This window comes from Haliotis rubra, unplaced genomic scaffold (assembly GCF_003918875.1).
Source record: "Haliotis rubra isolate DU_JTF1 unplaced genomic scaffold, ASM391887v1 Scf224, whole genome shotgun sequence".
NCBI classification, from domain to species: Eukaryota; Metazoa; Mollusca; class Gastropoda; order Lepetellida; family Haliotidae; genus Haliotis; species Haliotis rubra.
The window spans coordinates 718562-740157 of NW_025766270.1; the positions used below are offsets into that span (position 1 = coordinate 718562).

Below are 21596 nucleotides of genomic sequence, written 5' to 3' on the forward strand. Positions count from 1 at the left end.
GCACATGACATGTCGCTGACATTGAGCACTGAGGCAAACAACAACTGTGGGTTCAGTGTGTCAACACCAGGGGAGAACAATCAGGGATGATATGATGTGAAGCTTATATTTGGGTAGATTTTCTTTGTTATGCTTTATATAGGAAACTATTGTGACATACAGGTTGTATGGCTATGCGAATTGATATGGTTATTTGTCACCACAGCTGTTACTGGCATTGTGTCACTTCCTGGTCTAGCCGGCTGACATACTCATGTCATAATAACCCTCACATGTATACCAGCAGGATACATGGTATGGTTATTGAACACGGAATGTGGCATACAAATACAAGCCTGTCGCCAATGAAGAGTATACTCATGTGTGGTCAGGCCAGGGGCGTCTGGCTACTGTCTAGTCAAATGCGGGGCTTCAGTACAGGTAAAGTGCTTTGGTTCTGCACAGGTAAGGCACTTTAGTTCTGTACAGGTAAGATGCATTGTTCTGTACAGGTGAGGTACACTGTATGGGTAAGGTGCACTGGTTTTGTACAGGTAAGGCACATTGGTTCTGTACAGGTAAGACACATTGGTTCTGTACAGGCAAAGTGCATTGGTTCTGCACAGGTGAGGTACACTGTATGTGCACTGGTTTTGTACAGGGAAGGCTCATAGCTTCTGTACAGGTAAATTGCGTTTGTTCTGCACCTTACCTGGTAAGACACCAGACACTTGCAGAACAGGTGTAGGTTCAAATCTATCAACACGTGTCCCAGTTATATGATATTGTCCATTATTGTTTGTCATGCAGACATGTATCATTGATGCATGGATATGTATCTTTTGTCTAAACTGGTTGTTTCGCAGACTAAGTAAACTTAGGCTCAGTTGTATTCATTACACTACTATACTGAGTCTATCAAACCCCAATAGAAGATCGCATCAGCTAACCTTTTATATTAACCAATCAGAACACAGCTTAACAAATCGCGAAAGTAACATTCGCACAAACCGTTTGAAGTTTTACCTCGAAAACTCAAACGATTCCGAATGCTATTTTCAGCACAATCGCTTCCGAGTGATACACTTGGAGAAGGCCATTATTGACAACAATGAGTAAACAGTCGCTGAATATAGCGTTTTTGTCAATATTTCAGGTTGTCATCTTGCATAAATATAAACTGATACCAACCATGTCATTAGAAACCCCAATACTACAGGTCAAATATCTCTGTTTTATGCGGATTTTGGTTTGTTGAGTGATCAGCGTCAGCGACCAGGGAAGAGAAAATCCATGAAACCCTGATCTCCTTTTGGATTATATATATATATTTGTTTTAGCAAAATATGATAATTTTATTTCTGGTACTATATGTGAGTTTTGCTGTGATCTAACATGGAGAGAAAGGGTTACGATGTGTAACTTTGTTGATTGTGGGTCACTGTGACCCACCATGGAGGTGTTGTTCATACTATCAACCTCCAGTTGACTAGGACTGGATTTGACGGGAAGTTGATGTTCAGGCTTGTTTATCTGGTGCGATCATTTCAATAATCATTTGGTGTTTGTATTCAGACGAAACAAATGTGGAAATAAAAGGACGTGTGTCCTAACAAATCTGAAACATCTTTGTCACATGATGGAATACTGTTGTGTTAAAAAGAATGTATTCTGCATTACTTGTTTTGCTTTTACATGAATGTGACGTTAGGCCTCATTGTTTTGTGTACCTAAAAGCTCATTTTCTGTAACTCAATTACACTAGACTGGTGAGGCAGGCAACAGAACAGAGCAGTTGGTTTAATTGAATCAGGGACAAGGCGGACATGGAAGACAGTTGCTACCGAACTATCAGGTCTAATTCACAGCGCAAAATCTTGCCGCTGATTTTAATTACAATTTGAACTTCAAACTGAATGAATAATGACCTGTGTGGAGTTAAAATGAGCATTTTGAATTATTACAAGACAAAAAGTGCGTCTCTCAATGGTGGGAAGTAATGTTCATCGGGTTGGACTGATGACATGCAATTCCCAGGTTGCCATTAATTTCCCCACAACAGACTTCATTTACAGGATTGAACCCCAATGGTGTCACAGTGTTGAAATGGTGCCAGGACACGTAATTTGTTGTAAACGGTTACTTCATGCTTTGTTGATGGTATGACATCTTTGATTGGCATTCTAGAAGTTGGGTAGATGGAGGAAGAGGACTATTTTTATGGATATACAACTTCTTTATTCTGTATAGGCAACGTTTCGACATAGATTCTAATGTCGTTGTCAAGCAAGTGATGTCGAAACATCGCCTATACAGAATAAAGAAGTTGTATATCCATAAAAATAGTCCTCATCCTTTGTTGATGGTACTTGTATAGTGAATGCAAGGACAAATGATTGGGGTAAGTGTATGTAGGGAAACAAGCCATACAGTAGTCTGTCGCACAGTCCCTGAACCACATTATCTTCCCTACTGCCTAGCCCTCTCTGCAATGCTAAAGCCCTAAATGAAGCAAGTCTAGATTTCCTCTGAATCTCTGTTCTCCCTGGGACTCCTAAAATGGATTTGTTTGTTACTATCAAAATTTCATATATTCTAAATGTTAGTCTAGCCAAGTGACAGCTGAACCTTGTCACTTCAGGAACATGACCATTGGACAAGGCCCAAGCCCCAGGTCCCAAGACAAAGCCATGTTGTTAAGACAGTCACCGACAGGTTGAATGGACATGATGGAGAAAACAACAGACACATTAAAACAAACATTTAGTTGGGGCAAACAACCAATATCAGGTTTAACCACTAGGCTACCCCACTGCCCCCTCATATCAGTTTAGAGGTGCAATATTGTGTTGGCATAGACACTTCCTGTATGTTATATCAGTTTATGGGTGTGGCATATTAGTGTTGGCATAGACACTTCCTGTATGTTATATCAGTTTATGGGTGTGGCATATTAGTGTTGGCATAGACACTTCCTGTATGTTATATCAGTTTATGGGTGTGGCATATTAGTGTTGGCATAGACACTTCCTGTATGTTATATCAGTTTATGGGTGTGGCATATTAGTGTTGGCATAGACACTTCCTGTATGTTATATATCAGTTTATAGGTGTGGCATATTAGTGTTGGCATAGACACTTCCTGTATGTTATATCAGTTTATAGGTGTGGCATATTAGTGTTGGCATAGACACACTTCCTGTATGTTATATCAGTTTATGGGTGTGGCATATTAGTGTTAGCATAGACACACTTCCTGTATGTTATATCAGTTTATAGGTGTGGCATATTAGTGTTGGCATAGACACACTTCCTCTATGTTATATCAGTTTATGGGTGTGGCATATTATTGTTGGCATAGACACACTTCCTGTATGTTATATCAGTTTATAGGTATGGCATATTAGTGTTGGCATAGACACACTTCCTCTATGTTATATCAGTTTATGGGTGCGGCATGTTAGTGTTGGCATAGACACACTTCCTGTATGTTATATCAGTTTATGGGTGTGGCATATTAGTGTTGTCATAGACACACTTCCTGTATGTTATATCAGTTTATGGGTGTGGCATATTAGTGTTGGCATAGACACACTTTCTGTATGTTATATCAGTTTATGGGTGTGGCATATTATTGTTGGCATAGACACACTTCCTGTATGTTATATCAGTTTATGGGTGTGGCATATTAATGTTGGCATAGACACACTTCCTGTATGTTATATCAGTTTATGGGTGTGGCATATTAGTGTTGGCATAGACACACTTCCTGTATGTTATATCAGTTTATGGGTGCGGTATATTAATGTTGGCATAGACACACTTCCTGTATGTTATATCAGTTTATGGGTGTCGCATATTAGTGTTGGCATAGACACACTTCCTGTATGTTATATCATTTTGTAGGTGTGGCATGTTAGTGTTGGCATAGACACTTCCTGTATGTTATATCAGTTTATGGGTGTGGCATATTAGTGTTAGCATAGACACACTTCCTGTATGTTATATCATTTTGTAGGTGTGGCATGTTAGTGTTAGCATAGACACTTCCTGTATGTTATATCAGTTTATAGGTGTGGCATATTAATGTTGGCATAGATACACTTCCTGTATGTTATATCAGTTTATGGGTGTGGCATGTTAGTGTTGGCATAGACACACTTCCTCTATGTTATATCAGTTTATAGGTGTGGCATATTAGTGTTAGCATAGACACACTTCCTGTATGTTATATCATTTTGTAGGTGTGGCATATTAGTGTTGGCATAGATACACTTCCTGTATGTTATATCAGTTTATGGGTGTGGCATATTAGTGTTGGCATAGACACTTCCTGTATGTTATATCAGTTTATAGGTGTGGCATATTAGTGTTGGCATAGACACACTTCCTGTATGTTATATCAGTTTATGGGTGTGGCATATTAGTGTTGGCATAGACAGTTTACTTCCTGTATGTTATATCAGTTTATAGGTGTGGCATATTAGTGTTGGCATAGACACTTCCTCAGTTTATGTTATATCATTTATGGGTGTGGCATGTTAGTGCTGGCATAGACACTTCCTGTATGTTATATCAGTTTATAGGTGTGGCATATTAGTGTTAGCATAGATGTTAGTGTTGGCATAGACACTTCCTGTATGTTATATCAGTTTATAGGGTGTGGCATATTAGTGTTAGCATAGACACACTTCCTGTATGTTATATCAGTTTATCGGTGTGGCATATTAGTGTTAGCATAGACACACTTCCTGTATGTTATATCATTTTGTAGGTGTGGCATGTTAGTGCTGGCATAGACACTTCCTGTATGTTATATCAGTTTATAGGTGTGGCATATTAGTGTTGGCATAGACACACTTCCTGTATGTTATATCAGTTTATAGGTGTGGCATGTTAGTGTTGGCATAGACACACTTCCTGTATGTTATATCAGTTTATAGGTATGGTGTTAGGCATATTAGTTTGTTATATCAGGCATAGATACACTTCCTGTATGTTATATCAGTTTATAGGTGTGGCATATTAGTGTTGGCATAGACACACTTCCTGTATGTTATATCAGTTTATAGGTGTGGCATATTATATCAGTGTTGGCATGTTAGTGTTAGCATAGACACACTTCCTGTATGTTATATCATTTTGTAGGTGTGGCATGTTAGTGCTGGCATAGACACTTCCTGTATGTTATATCAGTTTATAGGTGTGGCATATTAATGTTGGCATAGATACACTTCCTGTATGTTATATCAGTTTATAGGTATGGCATATTAGTGTTGGCATAGACACTTCCTCTATGTTATATCAGTTTATAGGTGTGGCATATTAATGTTGGCATAGATACACTTCCTGTATGTTATATCAGTTTATAGGTATGGCATATTAGTGTTGGCATAGACACACTTCCTCTATGTTATATCAGTTTATGGGTGTGGCATGTTAGTGTTAGCATAGACACACTTCCTGTATGTTATATCAGTTTATAGGCGTGGCATATTAATGTTGGCATAGACACACTTCCTGTTTGTTATATCAGTTTATAGGTGTGGCATATTAGTGTTGGCATAGACACACTTCATCTATGTTATATCAGTTTATGGGTGTGGCATATTCATGCTGGCATTATTTAAGACACACACTTCCTGTATGTTTTCTCAGTTTATGGGTGTGGCATATTAATGTTGGCATAGACGCACTTCCTGTATCTTAGGTTGGGTAGTCTCGTGGTTAAAGCATATGCTCGTCACGCTGAAGGCCTGGGTTCAATTCCCCACGATAGTACAATGTGTGAAGCCCATTTCTTGTGTCCCCTGATGTGATATTACTAAAATATTGCTAAAAGCAGCATAAAACCATGCTCACACTCACTCACTCACTCACTCACTCACTCACTCACTCACTCACTCACTCACTCACTCACTCACTCACTCTGATGTCGTGATATTTGCTACAAGTGGTATTAAACCATACTCACTCACTCCCTCCTGTACCTTGTGTCAATGTTGGGTATACTATAGGTTATGGTTGAGGTCTCATAATTTACTTAATATTTCATGTAAAGTTTGCCTAGTGAGTAGAATGCAGATGTTACCACGTACTGTTTGTGTCTGGTGCTGTCGCAGGTCGACCTGTTTACAGTGCATCTCACTCTGCAGATAATACTATAACATTTAATTGAGCAGAAAGTTGAAGTGCACACAGGCGTGGCGACGACTGGCATGTGGTACATTTCCGTTCAGACCTTCGCATGCACATCAAATGCTGCATTGTGTGCACACCAGGCAGGTGCATGCTGGGTCATGTGACATATGCACAACAGGTCATGTGATCTACACATTCCTTTGTTTGATGTGAAATAGTTTGCTGTGTGTTTGGCTGAAGTGGAACACTGTCACATATAACTAATCCTGGGGCAGACTTTGTCACAATGGTCCAAGGGACATAATTTAGGTTTACACACTGTGCCAGGAAGGTTCAACATTCACAACATCAAAGTATCTGTATGGATTGTGGGACCTGCTTGTCGTAAGAGGCGACTAACAGGATCAGGTGGTCAGGCTTGCTGACTTGGTTGACACACATCATTGTGTCCCAATTGCGTAATTGATGCTTATCCGATGATCACTGGATTGTCTGGTCCAGACATGATTATTTTCAGATTAGTGCCATATAGCTGGAATATTGCTGAGTGCGACAAACCAACAACAACTCAAGCTTATCAAATAGGTTTGGACATTAGAAAATTTATGTAGTCAAGGAAAACTACTTGGTTTGTCTTAGTACTTAATCTTAGTACTTAATGACAACTTCCTGGCAAACTGTAAAATTGTGTCATTTTCAGCTTGTAATTGAAATTCAAACTTATTGCGTAATAATTCTCATGTTTGTATTTGGGGCGGTGGGGTAGCCTAATGGTTAAAGCGTTGGCTCGTCACATCGAAGGCCCGGGTTCAATTCCCCACATGGGCACAATGTGTTAAGCCCATTTCTGGTGTCCCCCGCCGTGGTGATGTTGCTGGAATATTGCTAAAAGCGGCGTAAAACCAAACTCAGTCAGTCAGTCAGTCATGTTTGTATTTATGTCATACAAAATCTATATTGACAATCTGTCCCAGCTTGATATCCAACAAAAATAATATCTGTTATCTGTTTCCTCACTACACTAACCACTATATCGCAGCCTCATTGTCCAACAGTTAGAACTGCCACTGAAGCTTAGTTGAAAGATAGAGTCCAACTTCATGACATCAGGAGTAATGGTTCGGGGATATATTTAGGCATCACCAGAAGACATTAATCCTTGAACTGTATTGGCGCTGGATGTATTGATGCATGTCGGAATGTGGTATAGCTCTGGATGTAAACACCACAACAATGTGGCCATACAAGGACTCCTGTTCAGCTGCCCATGGCATATTAAACATTGAACACATACATGTGGAGTGAGAACAGGAATAATCTACCCGATTAGTTTCCTACATGCTTCGACAGACATGCACAACTGACAACCGTGTTTGTGATGGTTTAACCAACATGTTGTAGCCAGGGGTTAGAGGTGGACCTGTTGACTTCAGTGATCGTGTATAGACTGGGCGTGCTTTAACATTGGAAAATAAACTTGCACCAGGCTGCTTGAGTTCAAAGTCAGAAACTCCCTCCCACAAATATTGTATCCCCATCTCACTGACTTGTATTCTGATGCAGTAGCCCTTTCTCCCTTCTGTTCTATATTCTTCTACTTTAGCCACATAACTTATATCCTTTATCCTAAAGCTGTAGATCTATATGTTCTATCTGTTATTCTCCTATTTTAGCACTATCATCTCTGCCCCTTATTCTCATGATGTAGCCCTATCTGCTCTGTCCCTCAAATTATTTTTTTAAAACCCTGGCTACCATATATTATTAATAAATGAAGAGCATGTTATCAGAAATCAAGACCCTTGTTTAAAAAAAAGTTGACTAAGACACAAACCAAAGGAAATGGGATGCGATTGGAATTCCGCACAAGGTGCTTCTACTAACTGTGACTGACCCGATTCATGCCTTGCTATTAGAGCTGGTGTAACGCCAGTTTTCCAATGTGAGGAAGAATCCCCCATGACGAAGACGTTATGTAAAGTGTGGTTCCAGTGCCAAGGATGGTTCACGTGTGGCTTGTGCGATTATCTACCAAGCTAATAAATATTCTCAGAGCTCTTTCCGCTGACGTTTCCTAGAGGTCAGGCGAGGAATTTAGACTCTAGGGTGAGACCAGGTCACCTGTACCTTATCATCAAAGAAGTGTATGACACGTTAGCTGGCTTCAGTGTTATGGTGCTTAACCCAGCTCCTGAATATGGAACCCAGTCTCAGCTCCCGAACATCCATCAAGGGGGTTGAATGTGATATATTTCAGTGTTTTTAGGTTGACTGTTTCACATTCCAGACATGTTTGTTATAGAAATATTTTCTGTGTGAAGAGGTATATCTCTCAAAGCTAAGACGATTGCTCTATTTGTCATACCTACAAAGCAAAATATAGAATCAAATAACAGATTTATAGTCATGAACAAGTTTTGGATTTTTTTAATTATCTGAGTTAACAGGGTCACATCATGTTCCTTCTCAAGTGCACATTCTATCTTTTAAACAGCCCAAGTTTTAAGACGGGGGAGAAAAAGTAACATATTTTGTCTTTACTGTAAACAGGTTTCCATAATGTATAAATCCTGTCACCCAAACTACATGTACTCTTTTATGGCCTAGCAGATCTTGTTATATCGGTTTTTAACATTATCTAGGGGAAAATTAAATAAAATTGACTTCATGTCTAAATTAATAATACAGATAAAAGGACAGCTAAAGGTATACTTAACATACAGCTTAAGGTTTTCCTAAAGGACAGCTAAAGGTATACTTAACATACAGCTTAAAGTTTTCCTAAAAGACAGCTAAAGGTATACTTAACATACAGCTTAAGGTATACTTAACATACAGCTTAAAGTTTTCCTAAAGGACAGCTAAAGGTATACTTAACATACAGCTTAAGGTTTGCCTAAAGTACAGCTAAAAGTATACTTAACATAGAGCTTAATGTTTACATAAAGTACAGCTAAAGGTTTACCTAAAGTACAACTTAAGGTTTACATAAAGTACAGCTAAAAGTATACCTAAAGTACACCTGAAAGTATACCTAACTTACAGCTTAAGGTTTACCTGAAGTACAGCTAAGAGTATACCGAAAGTACAGCTTAAGGTTTACCTAAAGTACAGCTAAAGGTTTACCTAAAGTACAGCTTAAGGTTTACCTAAAGTACTGCTTAAGGTTTACCTAAAGTACAGCTACAGGTTTACCTAAAGTACAGCTTAAGGTTTACATAAAGAACATCTAAAAGTATACCTAACGTACAGCTTAAGGTTTACATAAAGTACAGCTAAAGGTATACCTAAAGTACAGCTTAAGGTTTACCTAAAGTACAGCTAAAGGTTTACCTAAAGTACAGCTAAAGGTTTACCTAAAGTACAGCTAAAGGTTTACCTAAAGTACAGCTAAAGGTTTACCTAAAGTACAGCTAAAGGTTTACCTAAAGTACAGCTAAAGGTTTACCTAAAGTACTGCTTAAGGTTTACCTAAAGTACAGCTACAGGTTTACCTAAAGTACAGCTTAAGGTTTACATAAAGAACATCTAAAAGTATACCTAACGTACAGCTTAAGGTTTACATAAAGTACAGCTAAAGGTTTACCTAAAGTACAGCTTAAGGTTTACATAAAGTACAGCTAAAAGTATACCTAAAGTACACCTTAAAGTATACCTACAGTACACCTGAAGGTATGCCAAAAAGTACACTTAAAAGTAGACCTAAAGTACAGCTAAAGTAGACCTAAAGTACAGCTAAGAGTATCCGAGATAATACAGCTAGAAGTATACCTAAGGTGCCTGACTCTGAGAGTGTGGGTTCGATTCCTGGATGCGATTCAACCCAACAAAAGTACTAGAATTTGTACTGTACTGATAAAGTGTAATCCCAAACATAACATATGTTATGCTCTCTTTATCTGTAGATGTATTATTTTGTACTAGCCCATTAATTCTTGCAGTGATAAAGGGTGATTGGGTATCCTTGTGGTTAAAGCATTCGCTAGTCTCACCAAGGACCTGGGTTCGACACCCCACATGGATGTGGGGAGCCCATGTCCACTGCCGGGATATTGCTGGAATAATTGGCGTAGACCTATATTCACTGACTTTCTAAATGTGATGCTTTATCATGGCACTAAGTATCACAACGGATGCGTACATTGGAGGTTAATGACACAATTAAGATGGGAAATATTCTCTAGTTTAATCATGGTAACAATTGGAAAATTGTCTGATAATTACTTGTGATCAAGATAACTGTTAGATAGCAACAACAGACCAGGCAGTGTAGTGACATTTCTGTTTCAGTGCTGTCCGAGGGCGACATGCCTCCCGACACAAGTTCCCAACAGACGTCTCTGATGGAGAGAATCAGCATCAGTAGCCCTCCTGGAACATTCCAGTTTGATGTGGACGACTCCTCCCCGTCCCAGACCGACCAGTGTTTCCCTCCCGATGCCAAGAAGGCCAAGAAAGGTGTGGGCATCGCTGGCAAGAGCATCGAGGAGGAGTTGTGTCGTATCTGCGGTGACCGAGCCTCGGGATACCACTATAATGCCCTTAGCTGTGAAGGCTGTAAAGGTGAAGGTCAACTTGCTTCAGTTCAGCAGAAATATATAAACTAGAATACCTTTCATGTAAAACACCCTTTGACCAGGTGCATATTAGAGACTTTTAAACATTACTAACTAGCTGTCATCCCAATCTGTAACATTTTCATCTTTGGCCAGAAGCTCCTCTCAGTCTGGGCCCGTGAGGTAGCCTAGTGGTTAAAGTGGCCGCTCATCAAGACAAAGATTGGGTCAATGTGTGAAGTCCCAGACCATAATAGTGAGGGAATATTACTTAAAGCAGCATAAAACCATGCTCACTCACTGCTTCACTGACTCGTGTTTGTGTGTTTGAGAGGCGGTGGGGAGCCTAGTGGTTAAAGCGTTCGCTAGTCACGCCGAAGACCCGGGTTAGATTCCCCACATGGGTACAATGATGTGTGAAGCCCTCTTCTGGTGTCCCCCGCCGTGATATTGCTGAAATATTGCTCAAAGCTGCGTAAATCTAAACCCACTCACAATCACTCACTTATGTGTTTGAATGTTTGGTTGAACCTGTCTCAGACATTGCACTGGACATGATGTGTACAAATGGTCACCTTGGTGACATGTAACTGTAATCTCCCTGTTTCCCCAGGTTTCTTCCGGCGCAGCATTACTCGGGGTGCTACCTACACGTGTAAATATGGCGGGAACTGTGAGATGGACATGTGGATGCGGCGGAAATGTCAGTGTTGTCGGCTACGGAGGTGCAAGGAAGTTGGGATGAAGGAAGAATGTATGTGTAATGTCATTGCCACAAAGAAATAACAATACATTGACAAACAGTTTGTCTATTTGCCAGAACCTGTGTTTGTTAAGTTTGATAAGTGCAGTCCGATTTCATTTGTAACAGATTACATTGATCAGAGGTGTAATAGAGCTGAAAAGTCTCTTAAGGGATCGCTGAAAATCGTTGATGACAGCTGGTGTTTACACGAAGAGAATTAATGAAATCGTTAATCCAGAAGGACATTTCCATGTTATGTTACATTATATTGACTACTAGTCCAAAGTTATGAATACACAATCCCATTTAGAAAGTGGTCAAATGTAACATGTGATATATATTGGGATTACACTTTCTTCTTTAAGTACAGATTTCAGTACTGTTGTTGGGTTGTCCCATCTGGGATTCAAACCCATACCCTCAGAGTCAGGCACCAGCACACAAAGCCAGCCGCTTAACCCACTTGGTGGTGGCTGAGCGGGTTAGGAGGCTGACTTTGTTTGCGGGTGATTAGGTGCTGAGGGTGTGGGTTCGAATCCCGGATGGGACTCAACCCAACAAAAGTACTAAAGTACTAGGACATAGAAAAAAAATGGGTTTTTTTCACATTTATATCTACAATTTAGGTAGTTGATATGTGAAAGTGTGAAATTCCTGTTGAACTAAGTTCGGCCTAACTACAGTCTCACTGGCAGGGAAATAGGGAATGTTAAAAAGGGATTTTACTGAGGAGATATTAGTGCAGAATGAGCAATACGGGGTTTTTCAAAGTCCCAAGAGACTTATTTGGAGCAGGCCATGGCTTTATGCAAATTAGTGTGCGATGATATTGTATAACAAATGACACTTTTTGAATGCCCATTTTGAAATTAGACTTAGCTTCATAATAAACGATAGCAGACGTAAAAAATAACAACTTTAATACTGAAACTATTAAGGATATAGATACCATTGAGTCTCACTATCACTATAAAAAGAAACAGGTAGGAGGGGTGTTGCTGACGGTAGTTGGGGTCGGCCTTGGGGATAGAGATATTAGCTAAGATTAGATAATCTTTAGAGACATATTAAATACACATGAAAAAGCATAAAGATATTTGAGATGACCCCTTGTGTCTGTGGGCATCACGTGCATTTCATGCCAAGTGAGTTGACGGTCCGTCGTCATACCTGGCTGAGCGACCTAATTGCCATCTATAGTCTGATCTATTGTTTTCAGCAGCTGTTCGTATTTTTTCTAAGTTTTGCCCGATTTTACGAGTAAACATGCTTTTCTGGATATCCTATTACGCATCCCACTGAACGCCCAGTTAGGCTGATGTGGGTTATTTCGACATATGCTATTTGCAATTGTGAAAATTTTAGGGATACAGAGTAACAGCCTAAAAACAGTTTTTTTTCTATTTCCGACAGTACTTTAGAATCTGTACTTTACTGAGAAAGTGTAATCCCAAATATAACACATATATTGTGCACAGCTGATTGCTATTTCCGGCTTTGTGTACGAGACAAATACGCACGGTAATCTTTATTAATTTATAGAGCAAAAACTGTAACTAAAATTACACAATGCTAGGATATATTTCTTTGGGTTAAATAACGGTATTCTGTATTATATTTTACTGATGACTGCGTCAGAATTCGTCCCGTTATATTATTGTGCATGTTTGAACTTGTTCGCCGGGAAACGTGTGCACAGCTGATTGCTATTTCCGGCTTTGTGTACGAGACAAATACGCACGGTAATCTTAATCCCTGCAAATAAAACAATGCCCAGCAAAAACAACTTATAACTTAAATGGTAATTAATCTTGTCTAGTGATGTTTAATTGCAAATTTGACGTCTCTACTGACAAAGTCGTCTTGTGTTGTTTGTTCGCGCGAAGTGATACGATGTTGTTTTCTTACCCCTGGAAAAAAGTTTGTCGAAAGTGTAACTCATGGATAAGACGACCCCCTTCTACAGACTGCTTTTTTTGTTCCTCAAAATTCGGCTTATAGACGGTCATATACGGTAGTCCAAAGTTAGCTGGACATTTGATGAATTTATGTTATTATATGACAGGTAGATTTCCGCCCTTCTGATTGGCCCGCTTTGTCACATGACAGCTTTGATGCTAAGCAATGTCACTCTCGCTACGTTGCGATAGGTTGATATAACAATCCAAGCACCTCCCGTGGCTAAAAATAGATTTTTGGATATTCCAGCTGTGAACTCTGCACTGCGTGCGTTACGGTAAATAAGAAAGCGATAGGCAATGCTTCGTCCCTGTGACTGTGTTGGTTTAGAGTTATATCCCATCTGTATCTAACTGGCAGACCACAAAGATTCAAGACTGTGTCAGTACTTTTGTCATATAATAAAACAATTATTGACTTCAGTTCGGTTGATTCAATGATTTATCGACCTTGGACATGTCCAAGGTCAATAATTCGCCTCAGTGAATATCACATGTCCAAGGCCAATAAATCATTGGATCAACCTCACTAAAAGTCAATAAATGTATATTATTAAGTGTCTGACAGTTGAGACAGAATATATAGCACTTGTAATAAGTAAATGATATTACACATGCCTACCTTTCATCATCCAGGCCTTTTGTCCGAAGAGCAGTGTAAGGCTCGGGACGCCCGGTGCAAGGCCAAGTCACGAGTACCACAGATCCCCACGAAGGCCGAGAGTCCAGACGGGAACAGCTTCTCCCCAGACTCAGATACCCGATATCAGGAGTTCAAGCCAGACATCAACATTCTGCCTGGAACTGCCATTCTCATGGATAATCCTCTTACAAAGATTGGCAATGAACAGCGGCTTTTAATTGAGAAACTGTGCCGGCTTCAGGATAAGTTCGAGTTTCCAGATGAAAAGGATGTTGTCAAGGCAACGGTAAGCTGAAACAGGAGGGTTTTAGCTTACGTAGGTTTGTGTCCAATGATGATCATATAATTTGCTATGGCAGTTCTTATGGTTTAAGGGTGGTTGGATAGCCTAGTGGTTAAAGTGTTCGCTTGTCACACCGACAGCACGGGTTTGATTCCCCACATGGGCACAATGTGTGAAGCCCATTTCTGGTGTCACCCGCCGTGATACTACTGAAATATTGCTAAAAGCAGCATAAAACCATACTCAGACAGTCCATCTTGTGGTTTAAGAGTCATGGTTTAGAGTCTGTCCTTGAGATCCCATGGATATCTTGGCAAAACAGGATCTGCAGTATACCATCTTTGTTGAACTAGTGGTGTTCCGTTTAATTGAAAATATCGAAGATTGATCGCAGTGAGCAAACAACCAAGCAATCGATCACATTTTCTCATAATCGAACATAAACGATTTTGGAACTACCGTTTTAGAGTTTGAAACACTTGATGATGGAACATATCTTAGAAACTGTCAGGGCCTGAAACATGTTTAATTCTTAGAAAACTCACTTCACTAACTGAAAAGTCATGACTGAATATTTCTTGGAGACTCAAGGAAGTTTATGTTCATGATATATTAGTCATCACTTTAAAGTAGCAAGTTGTATCATTTTACATTGTATGTGATGTTTCGAAAACAATAAACAACAGAGAACCACGTTATACCTATCTGCAATAACAACCTGAATAGGAAAATCTGAAGCTAACCAATTTTTTTTGATGATTGCTTGTTGGTAATGAACCAATCATCAATTGTGAGATTTCAACCAATTCCCACAACTACGTTGAACTGAACTAAATGGTTATTACATGGCATATGATTGTTACGTCATTGTGTTCTGTGCCAGAAGACAATATTGTGTCGGTCTGTCGTGTATTATTGAGAATGTATTGTTAGTAGGGGTTACCTCGAGGTCACAGGTGTCCCTGCAGCATAAGATGGCACAATTCATTGTGCAGTGTTATCTCCCCTAGCTTTGCCAGGATTCACTGACTCTAAGTTGACAACCATTTTATAGGCTTCATAGTGTCATTAATGTATTCATGTATATTCCACCAAAGGGAAACCATGCTCTATGAATAGTCAACTTCTTTATTGCAACGAGTGCGATATTTCGATGTAGGTACTAACACTGTTATCAAGCAAGTGATGCAAGGAGTTGAAACATTACTCCAAAGTAGAAAATGTTAACAGTCCATGACTAAAGACAATTTGACTTTCACACAAAAATACTACTGACAGTAGTTATGACAGATGTAATGCCAAGTTTGGCCCATCTGACGATGCCGTGTGTGTTGTGCAGATAATCGAGCAGGGCCAGAAGGAGGCGACATCTGACAACATGATGGGAGAGATGGTACAGATGACGGTGCTCATCACACACCTCATCGTGGAGTTCGCCAAGTGTCTCCCCGGCTTCACCTCCCTGGACAAGGAGGATCAGATTGTCCTGCTGAAGGTGAGAGCAGTTCCTGGTAGTAGTGTTCCGATGATCGAAAATAGATCGAAAGAAGGATTAAAAATAGTTATCGATTGTAAAAACCAAGTTTTCGATTAATCGGAATTTTGTTGTTTTAGTATACAGTCAGGCCGCGGTAATCCGGTCCTCGTTAATCCGAATCCACCGACTTCCGAACGCTACTCACCGGGCACCAAATCATCTCCCTATATATTGTATATAATTGACACCTCGTTAGTCCGATGATTCAGTTTCCGCCTCCGAACGCTGGTCAGTCGGAACGGATTGGACTAATTAAGTTGTAAACAGCTGCGTTAATCCGAACGATTGAAGTTGACCGCGCTGCTGACTTGTCCACTCAAAGTGACACGTTGTTTGTTTAGCAAGGTAGCGACTCATCCCTTTGATCCCTTTATCATAAGTGATAGGGAAATTTCGACGAACACGCTGTTTTGGGAAAGACTTCAATCCAGAAATATATGCTCGGTACCGAATTAAAATTATAAACTATTTTTCGCAATGTTATTGAAAACAACGATTCTCGACACATGCTTCGGGCAGCGGGTCCACAGTAACATTGTCAAAGAGCAAAGTAACGATGTAAATTGAATAAACTAATAGGTTGCGATTTCTTGCTTAATATGTTCAAAATAGCATTATTTTACCCAAAACTTTCGCCTAAATCTAAAAGTTTTCGCTACAAGGAGGACGATATCCATTGCCGTGATATGATTGGCTGCCTTAGGTCAATGTCTGATTTTGACCAATCACGATATCTCTTATAGCAGACTGTAGCGAAAAAGCGTCATTAGAAACAAATTTTTATCCAATAAAATCGCTTCTTACAACTGTGAAAATACTCGGCAAGGGTTCAGTGATGTTGTTGATGTTCAGAGCTTTCGAATCGATACCCGACATCAAACGATTAAGCCCCCATGCTATTCATCTGACGCTCAAAACGGGTATTTTTTCCGTTGTTATGTCATGTTACCGAAAGCGGAAAGCCACTGATATCGGAAATAGGCAACCATACATATTATTTAAGAAATCTTTTTTATAATAATTTTCTGATGACGTAAAAATGAAAATATAAAAGAAATATAGTTGCGCCGAAAGCGATGAGGGCTCCTCCGCCCTAATACAATTTTCCGCCGCATAATACAATCTAGCCATTTGTATCTGACACGTACTTGTGAAAATATTAATGGCTACAGTTATTATGGATCATGTCACTGTGAGTAATGATAAATACTTCAGTCATTAACTGTAAATTCTTAAGGTCGAGGGTTAGATACAAAGAATTGTGTGGTATAGTTTGGATAATGATACTTGTTGCTTCGGAAACAGATGCTGACTTTAATATAACATCAACAGAATAAGCATACTGGTTTCAGGTTGCAAATTATTTATTTGTTTTAACTGAATAATATTTATAAGTTTTGAACTGAGAGTACTAAGCGTCCTGTAAGTTCAGATTAGTTTATAGAAATCTTCCATACTTGGATCTGGAGTTAAGAATATCATTTGCTGTCTCGGAAAAAAAAACCAAACAACCTGTTCAAACTGTCAAAAAAAACGACAATTTGGTAACCTTAGCTAAAAAAGATGCAAGATTCACACTGTGATTCACATGATATTAATCAAAACAAGTCTGTCTCTCAAAATAACCCAGAACAAACGTTTCCAGTGATCTAACTAATTACCCTGAAATTTGTTGATATACTTAAATTGTTACCGAGCTTGTGATGAATCTTGGAAATTCCACTCCACCAGCACAAACATCGAACCAGTCCAGTTGAATAGACGTCATTCACTGTGTTCACTTTGGTGGTTCAACTGGTGTAAATTTGACTTAAAATATTCATACAAGTTCCAGCTCAATGTTCATTGCCATAGCACTATAACCCAAATGAATTTGGTTGTGATTTCTTGAAATAAGACCAACAGAATTAAAAGCAACTATTTTTGTTTCAATAACAAGATTTTGCAATTTCATCAGCAAAATATAAGTCAGGTGCTAGAATATATTAAATCTGGTGAGAAATATTGCTTCAAAGTACCCGTCCACAAAGTATTTTATATGCCTAATAAAACGCCAAAATAAAATGTCAGGACTATTTACTGTTTCTACGGTTACAGGTCGGCAAAACCACATTTAAAAATCAGATATCCAAAATTGACTCCTAATGACACTTCTCGATTCCTCCGACGCATAACGATCTGTAACTATTCCTCAGTTTGCAATTCTCCGGTAGAACAGCCTTGTTCCCAGTCAATCTAAAATCATCCAGTACACTAAATTTATTAGCCGTCCATATCCCTACACTCTTTATCAAACCACTTAGCCACTGATCCACAGCTAGACCTGCTACCACGGCGATAGACCACACGATACAGCACCATTCTGCATCACCACCTGTGTGCTGTGTGCACCTCCACAGCAGAGTCAACTCTTTCCTGCAGTATACTAGTGAACTTATCAACATCAAGGGATGTAAGAGACTCAGCAATAATACGCATATATTCGTCACATTTGTCCTTTCTCCACACAAACTTAGGAACATCATAAACACATTTCACATTCACTTCATCATGCTCAAATGATACCTTTACACGCCTAACATTAAAAGTAGTTATGATAGGAAAATCGTCAGACTGGGGGGGTGTCAAGCGATGTCAAAGTCTGTATCACGATGGACAAGTTACATGAACACTATACATAGTCAACAAGGCTTGCGCCCGTTTTCCTTAAAACATGCATATGCCCCATGTTAGATCACCTGTGAATTAAACTGCACAAGACCGAATTGTTAGCAAAGCGTATTACTCCTTGGGCATTGCAAAGCCGGCGAGTGGGCAGTGTTGAGCGCTTTTTACTAGTGTTTCATTCCAGCTAGACCAGGGTTACCCCTTAGACCACAGTTACAACTTTTACCATGACCAGGTACGCCCATTCATTAACAATCTTTAAAAGCTGCCTCAAGACATACCCCTTACAAAGATTGAATTACAATGAAGATATAAAACCTCTACTGCAGTGTATTATAACTGTGTGTAAGCTAGCTCGTCATTGTCAATTGAAATTGACATTGTCTCCCATATCTGCACGTGGTCCCGCGCTTTGCAGTGGTAGTAGCTTTATAGGAGATATGTTGTTCTCCTGCGTGAGCGCTCATCTGATAGTGAACTACCTGAAGGAAGTCTGTATCATAAATTGTAAAATGTGTAATGTGACTAACAAATTGCCTGCTTTTAAATTTATTGCTATGACTTTTTCTGTTTTAAATGACACTGTAATGAATATATAGGTTTTTGAAATAAAACACATTTTGACTGTGTACTTACAATGTCTATTAATGCAGACTTGTTTTCGTCACTATATGGCTGGAATAATGCCGATGTGACGGAAAGCCCAACTCAACTCAACTTATAGGAGATATCATAAGGGGAAAATTAAGTAGGCAAAGTGGCTTCAAGGAATCCCATGCACATGTTGAGATGTAGATATAGATGTAGATGTCATGAACATGTGACTGAATACTTACGTATTAGTTTTCCATTACTATCCGTGCTGTCCGCGGTAAATAAGCGTGTACAACATGCCTGCGTGTGTCGGGAATCGATAACAAACAGTAGCAGTACCTGTGAAGGAGCAGCCATAATCGTCTTCTCGCTTTCCTACAGACTGTTGCATGCCTTTGCACGGGTAATCTGCCGCGTCCCTAAATGTGTGAGAAACTTTTGAAACATTCGCAATGTATCCCTGGGCCGTCGGTGATATAAAGTACTGCCATATAGCTTGAATATTGCTTAGTGCGGCGTAAAACTAAACTCACTCAGTCACTCACTCTAACGCTGACGCAAAGTGAACTTGTGATTTCACAGCAATGAAGGTACTTCCAGTAGTTTGTATTAGTTTCTATTACACTGTTACACTCGGGCTGTTGCAAATGAATAGTGAATCGAGCAGGTATATATATACTGGAAATACACGTAACAGCTCGATGAAGGTCACATATGAAGTTTTCAAATCCATGCAAACTGCACAAGACAGAATTGATTGGCAAGCTGCGCGTTACCCTTCGGAATTGCAAAGCCGGGCGAGTGATGGGTGTGGACATAATTTTACTAGCCCCTTCCTTCAGCTAGACCACAGTTACCCCTTAGACCACAGCTACAAGCATTTACTATGACCCGCACGCTCATTCATTGACAATCTTTAAAAGCTGCCTAAAGACGCACCCCCACAAAAGATTGAATTACAATGAAGATATCCACACCTCTACTGCACTGTAAATGTCTTCTTGTTAAATACATGAAAGATTATATCTGTGTAATCGACAATAACACCACGTTGGCGCATATCAACGCTGGACAGCTTTTACGTCATTGTCAATTTGAAATTGACATCGTCTCCCATATCTACCGTGGACCACGCTTTGCTGTGGTAGTCTCTTTATAGGACATATCATGATGGGAAATTAAGCCCAGGCAAAGTGTAAGCCAAGGCTTCCCATGCACATGTTGATATGTAGATATAGATGTAGATGTTATGACTGCATACTTACCTATTACTTTTCAAGTGCTATCATGCTGACACGGTGAATAAATGTGCACAACCTGCCTCGTCTGTGTAGAATCGATAACAAACAGTGCGTTTGAAGGAGCCGGCTATAATCGTCCCCGCGCGCTTTTCTTCAGACTGTCGCATGCTTTCCACGGGTAATCTGCCGTGCCGTAAATGTCGATGAAACTTATGACACATTCGGCAATGTATCCCCTGGGCCGTCGGTGATATAAAGAAGTCCCTATTTTATTAAATCTATCAAAACTATGGGTTTTGAATATAAGTATTATCTATGATGACTGGTAATGCGTTGTTGGAAGACTGTTTGCGTGATTTTTAGCTTAGTGTGCCTTGAGTTCAGGGTCAGTTTGTTTGGCACTCTTTTTCTTTCATTCGAGCCCGCGTCTCAAATAGATTTTGAAGACAAGTTTTTGCCAGAAGTAGCATCCAATATGGCGGCCATCCCATATCCACATAGCCACATTTGACGATGCCGCTGTGTAGGTAGTTGCATAGACACAAAATATACAAAGTTTGAAAGCCGTGAGCCCTTGTAGTTTCAGTGCAGCAGATTTTGGGAGAAAAGTAGTCAGGATTTTGCTTGAAAAACATCACCAAAACCTTGAATCCAAAATAGCGGCCAAGCGGTGCATTTTAAGCGACTCGACCGGTCAAGGCGAAATTGTAGACATTTTGATTGGCGCATCTGCTCAAGACATTTGGTAGTCATTGGATTAGTAGTTTTGCAGATATCTGCTGCTGAAATTGAATTTTTTAATTGATTTTGATTTATCTGCCCTTTGCTATAGGGCCTAGTAAGCTGGATTTTGATATGCACCAGTTCATGTTGATGCATCCACATGAATTTTTCTCGACAGTTTCTGTCCAGCGGTGCTCTTTGTACGAGTGTGAACAAAATACGCAAGGAATAATAAATAATAATAATAATAAAAACATTAACGATTCCAATAGGTCTCCTGCTTTGCAGCGAGGAGCCCTAATAATAATAATAATAATAAAAACACGAACGATTACAATAGGTCTCCTGCCTTTTAGCAGGGAGCCCTAATAAAATCGTTATTTTGAGTTTTTCGGGGTTTTGACCCCGAACTTGATAGTAAATCAAAAATGCTTTCTAATGGTTAAGGTCACCAAGGTCATGGGGATGAAGGTCATTTGACCCGGTCCGTCACAAGACAAAAACATGTTTTTGGCGAGCTAAGACGCCG

At 39.6% G+C, this 21596-nt stretch overlaps 1 protein-coding gene across 6 annotated transcripts in view; it reads left to right on the top strand.

The window, feature by feature from the left end:
• Positions 1-21596, top strand: part of LOC124277595 (ecdysone receptor-like) — a 109514-nt gene that overhangs the window by 74218 nt on the left and 13700 nt on the right. For 4 of the 6 annotated variants that reach the window (XM_046713316.1, XM_046713317.1, XM_046713318.1 and 1 more), the window contains 4 exons: positions 10411-10683; positions 11290-11430; positions 14016-14308; positions 15645-15800. In XM_046713316.1, the coding sequence (XP_046569272.1) occupies positions 10411-10683; positions 11290-11430; positions 14016-14308; positions 15645-15800 (863 nt within the window). Of the gene's footprint in view, positions 1-233; positions 445-10410; positions 10684-11289; positions 11431-14015; positions 14309-15644; positions 15801-21596 lie in introns of those variants that run through there. The other 2 variants (XM_046713313.1, XM_046713314.1) reach the window with 2 other exon arrangements.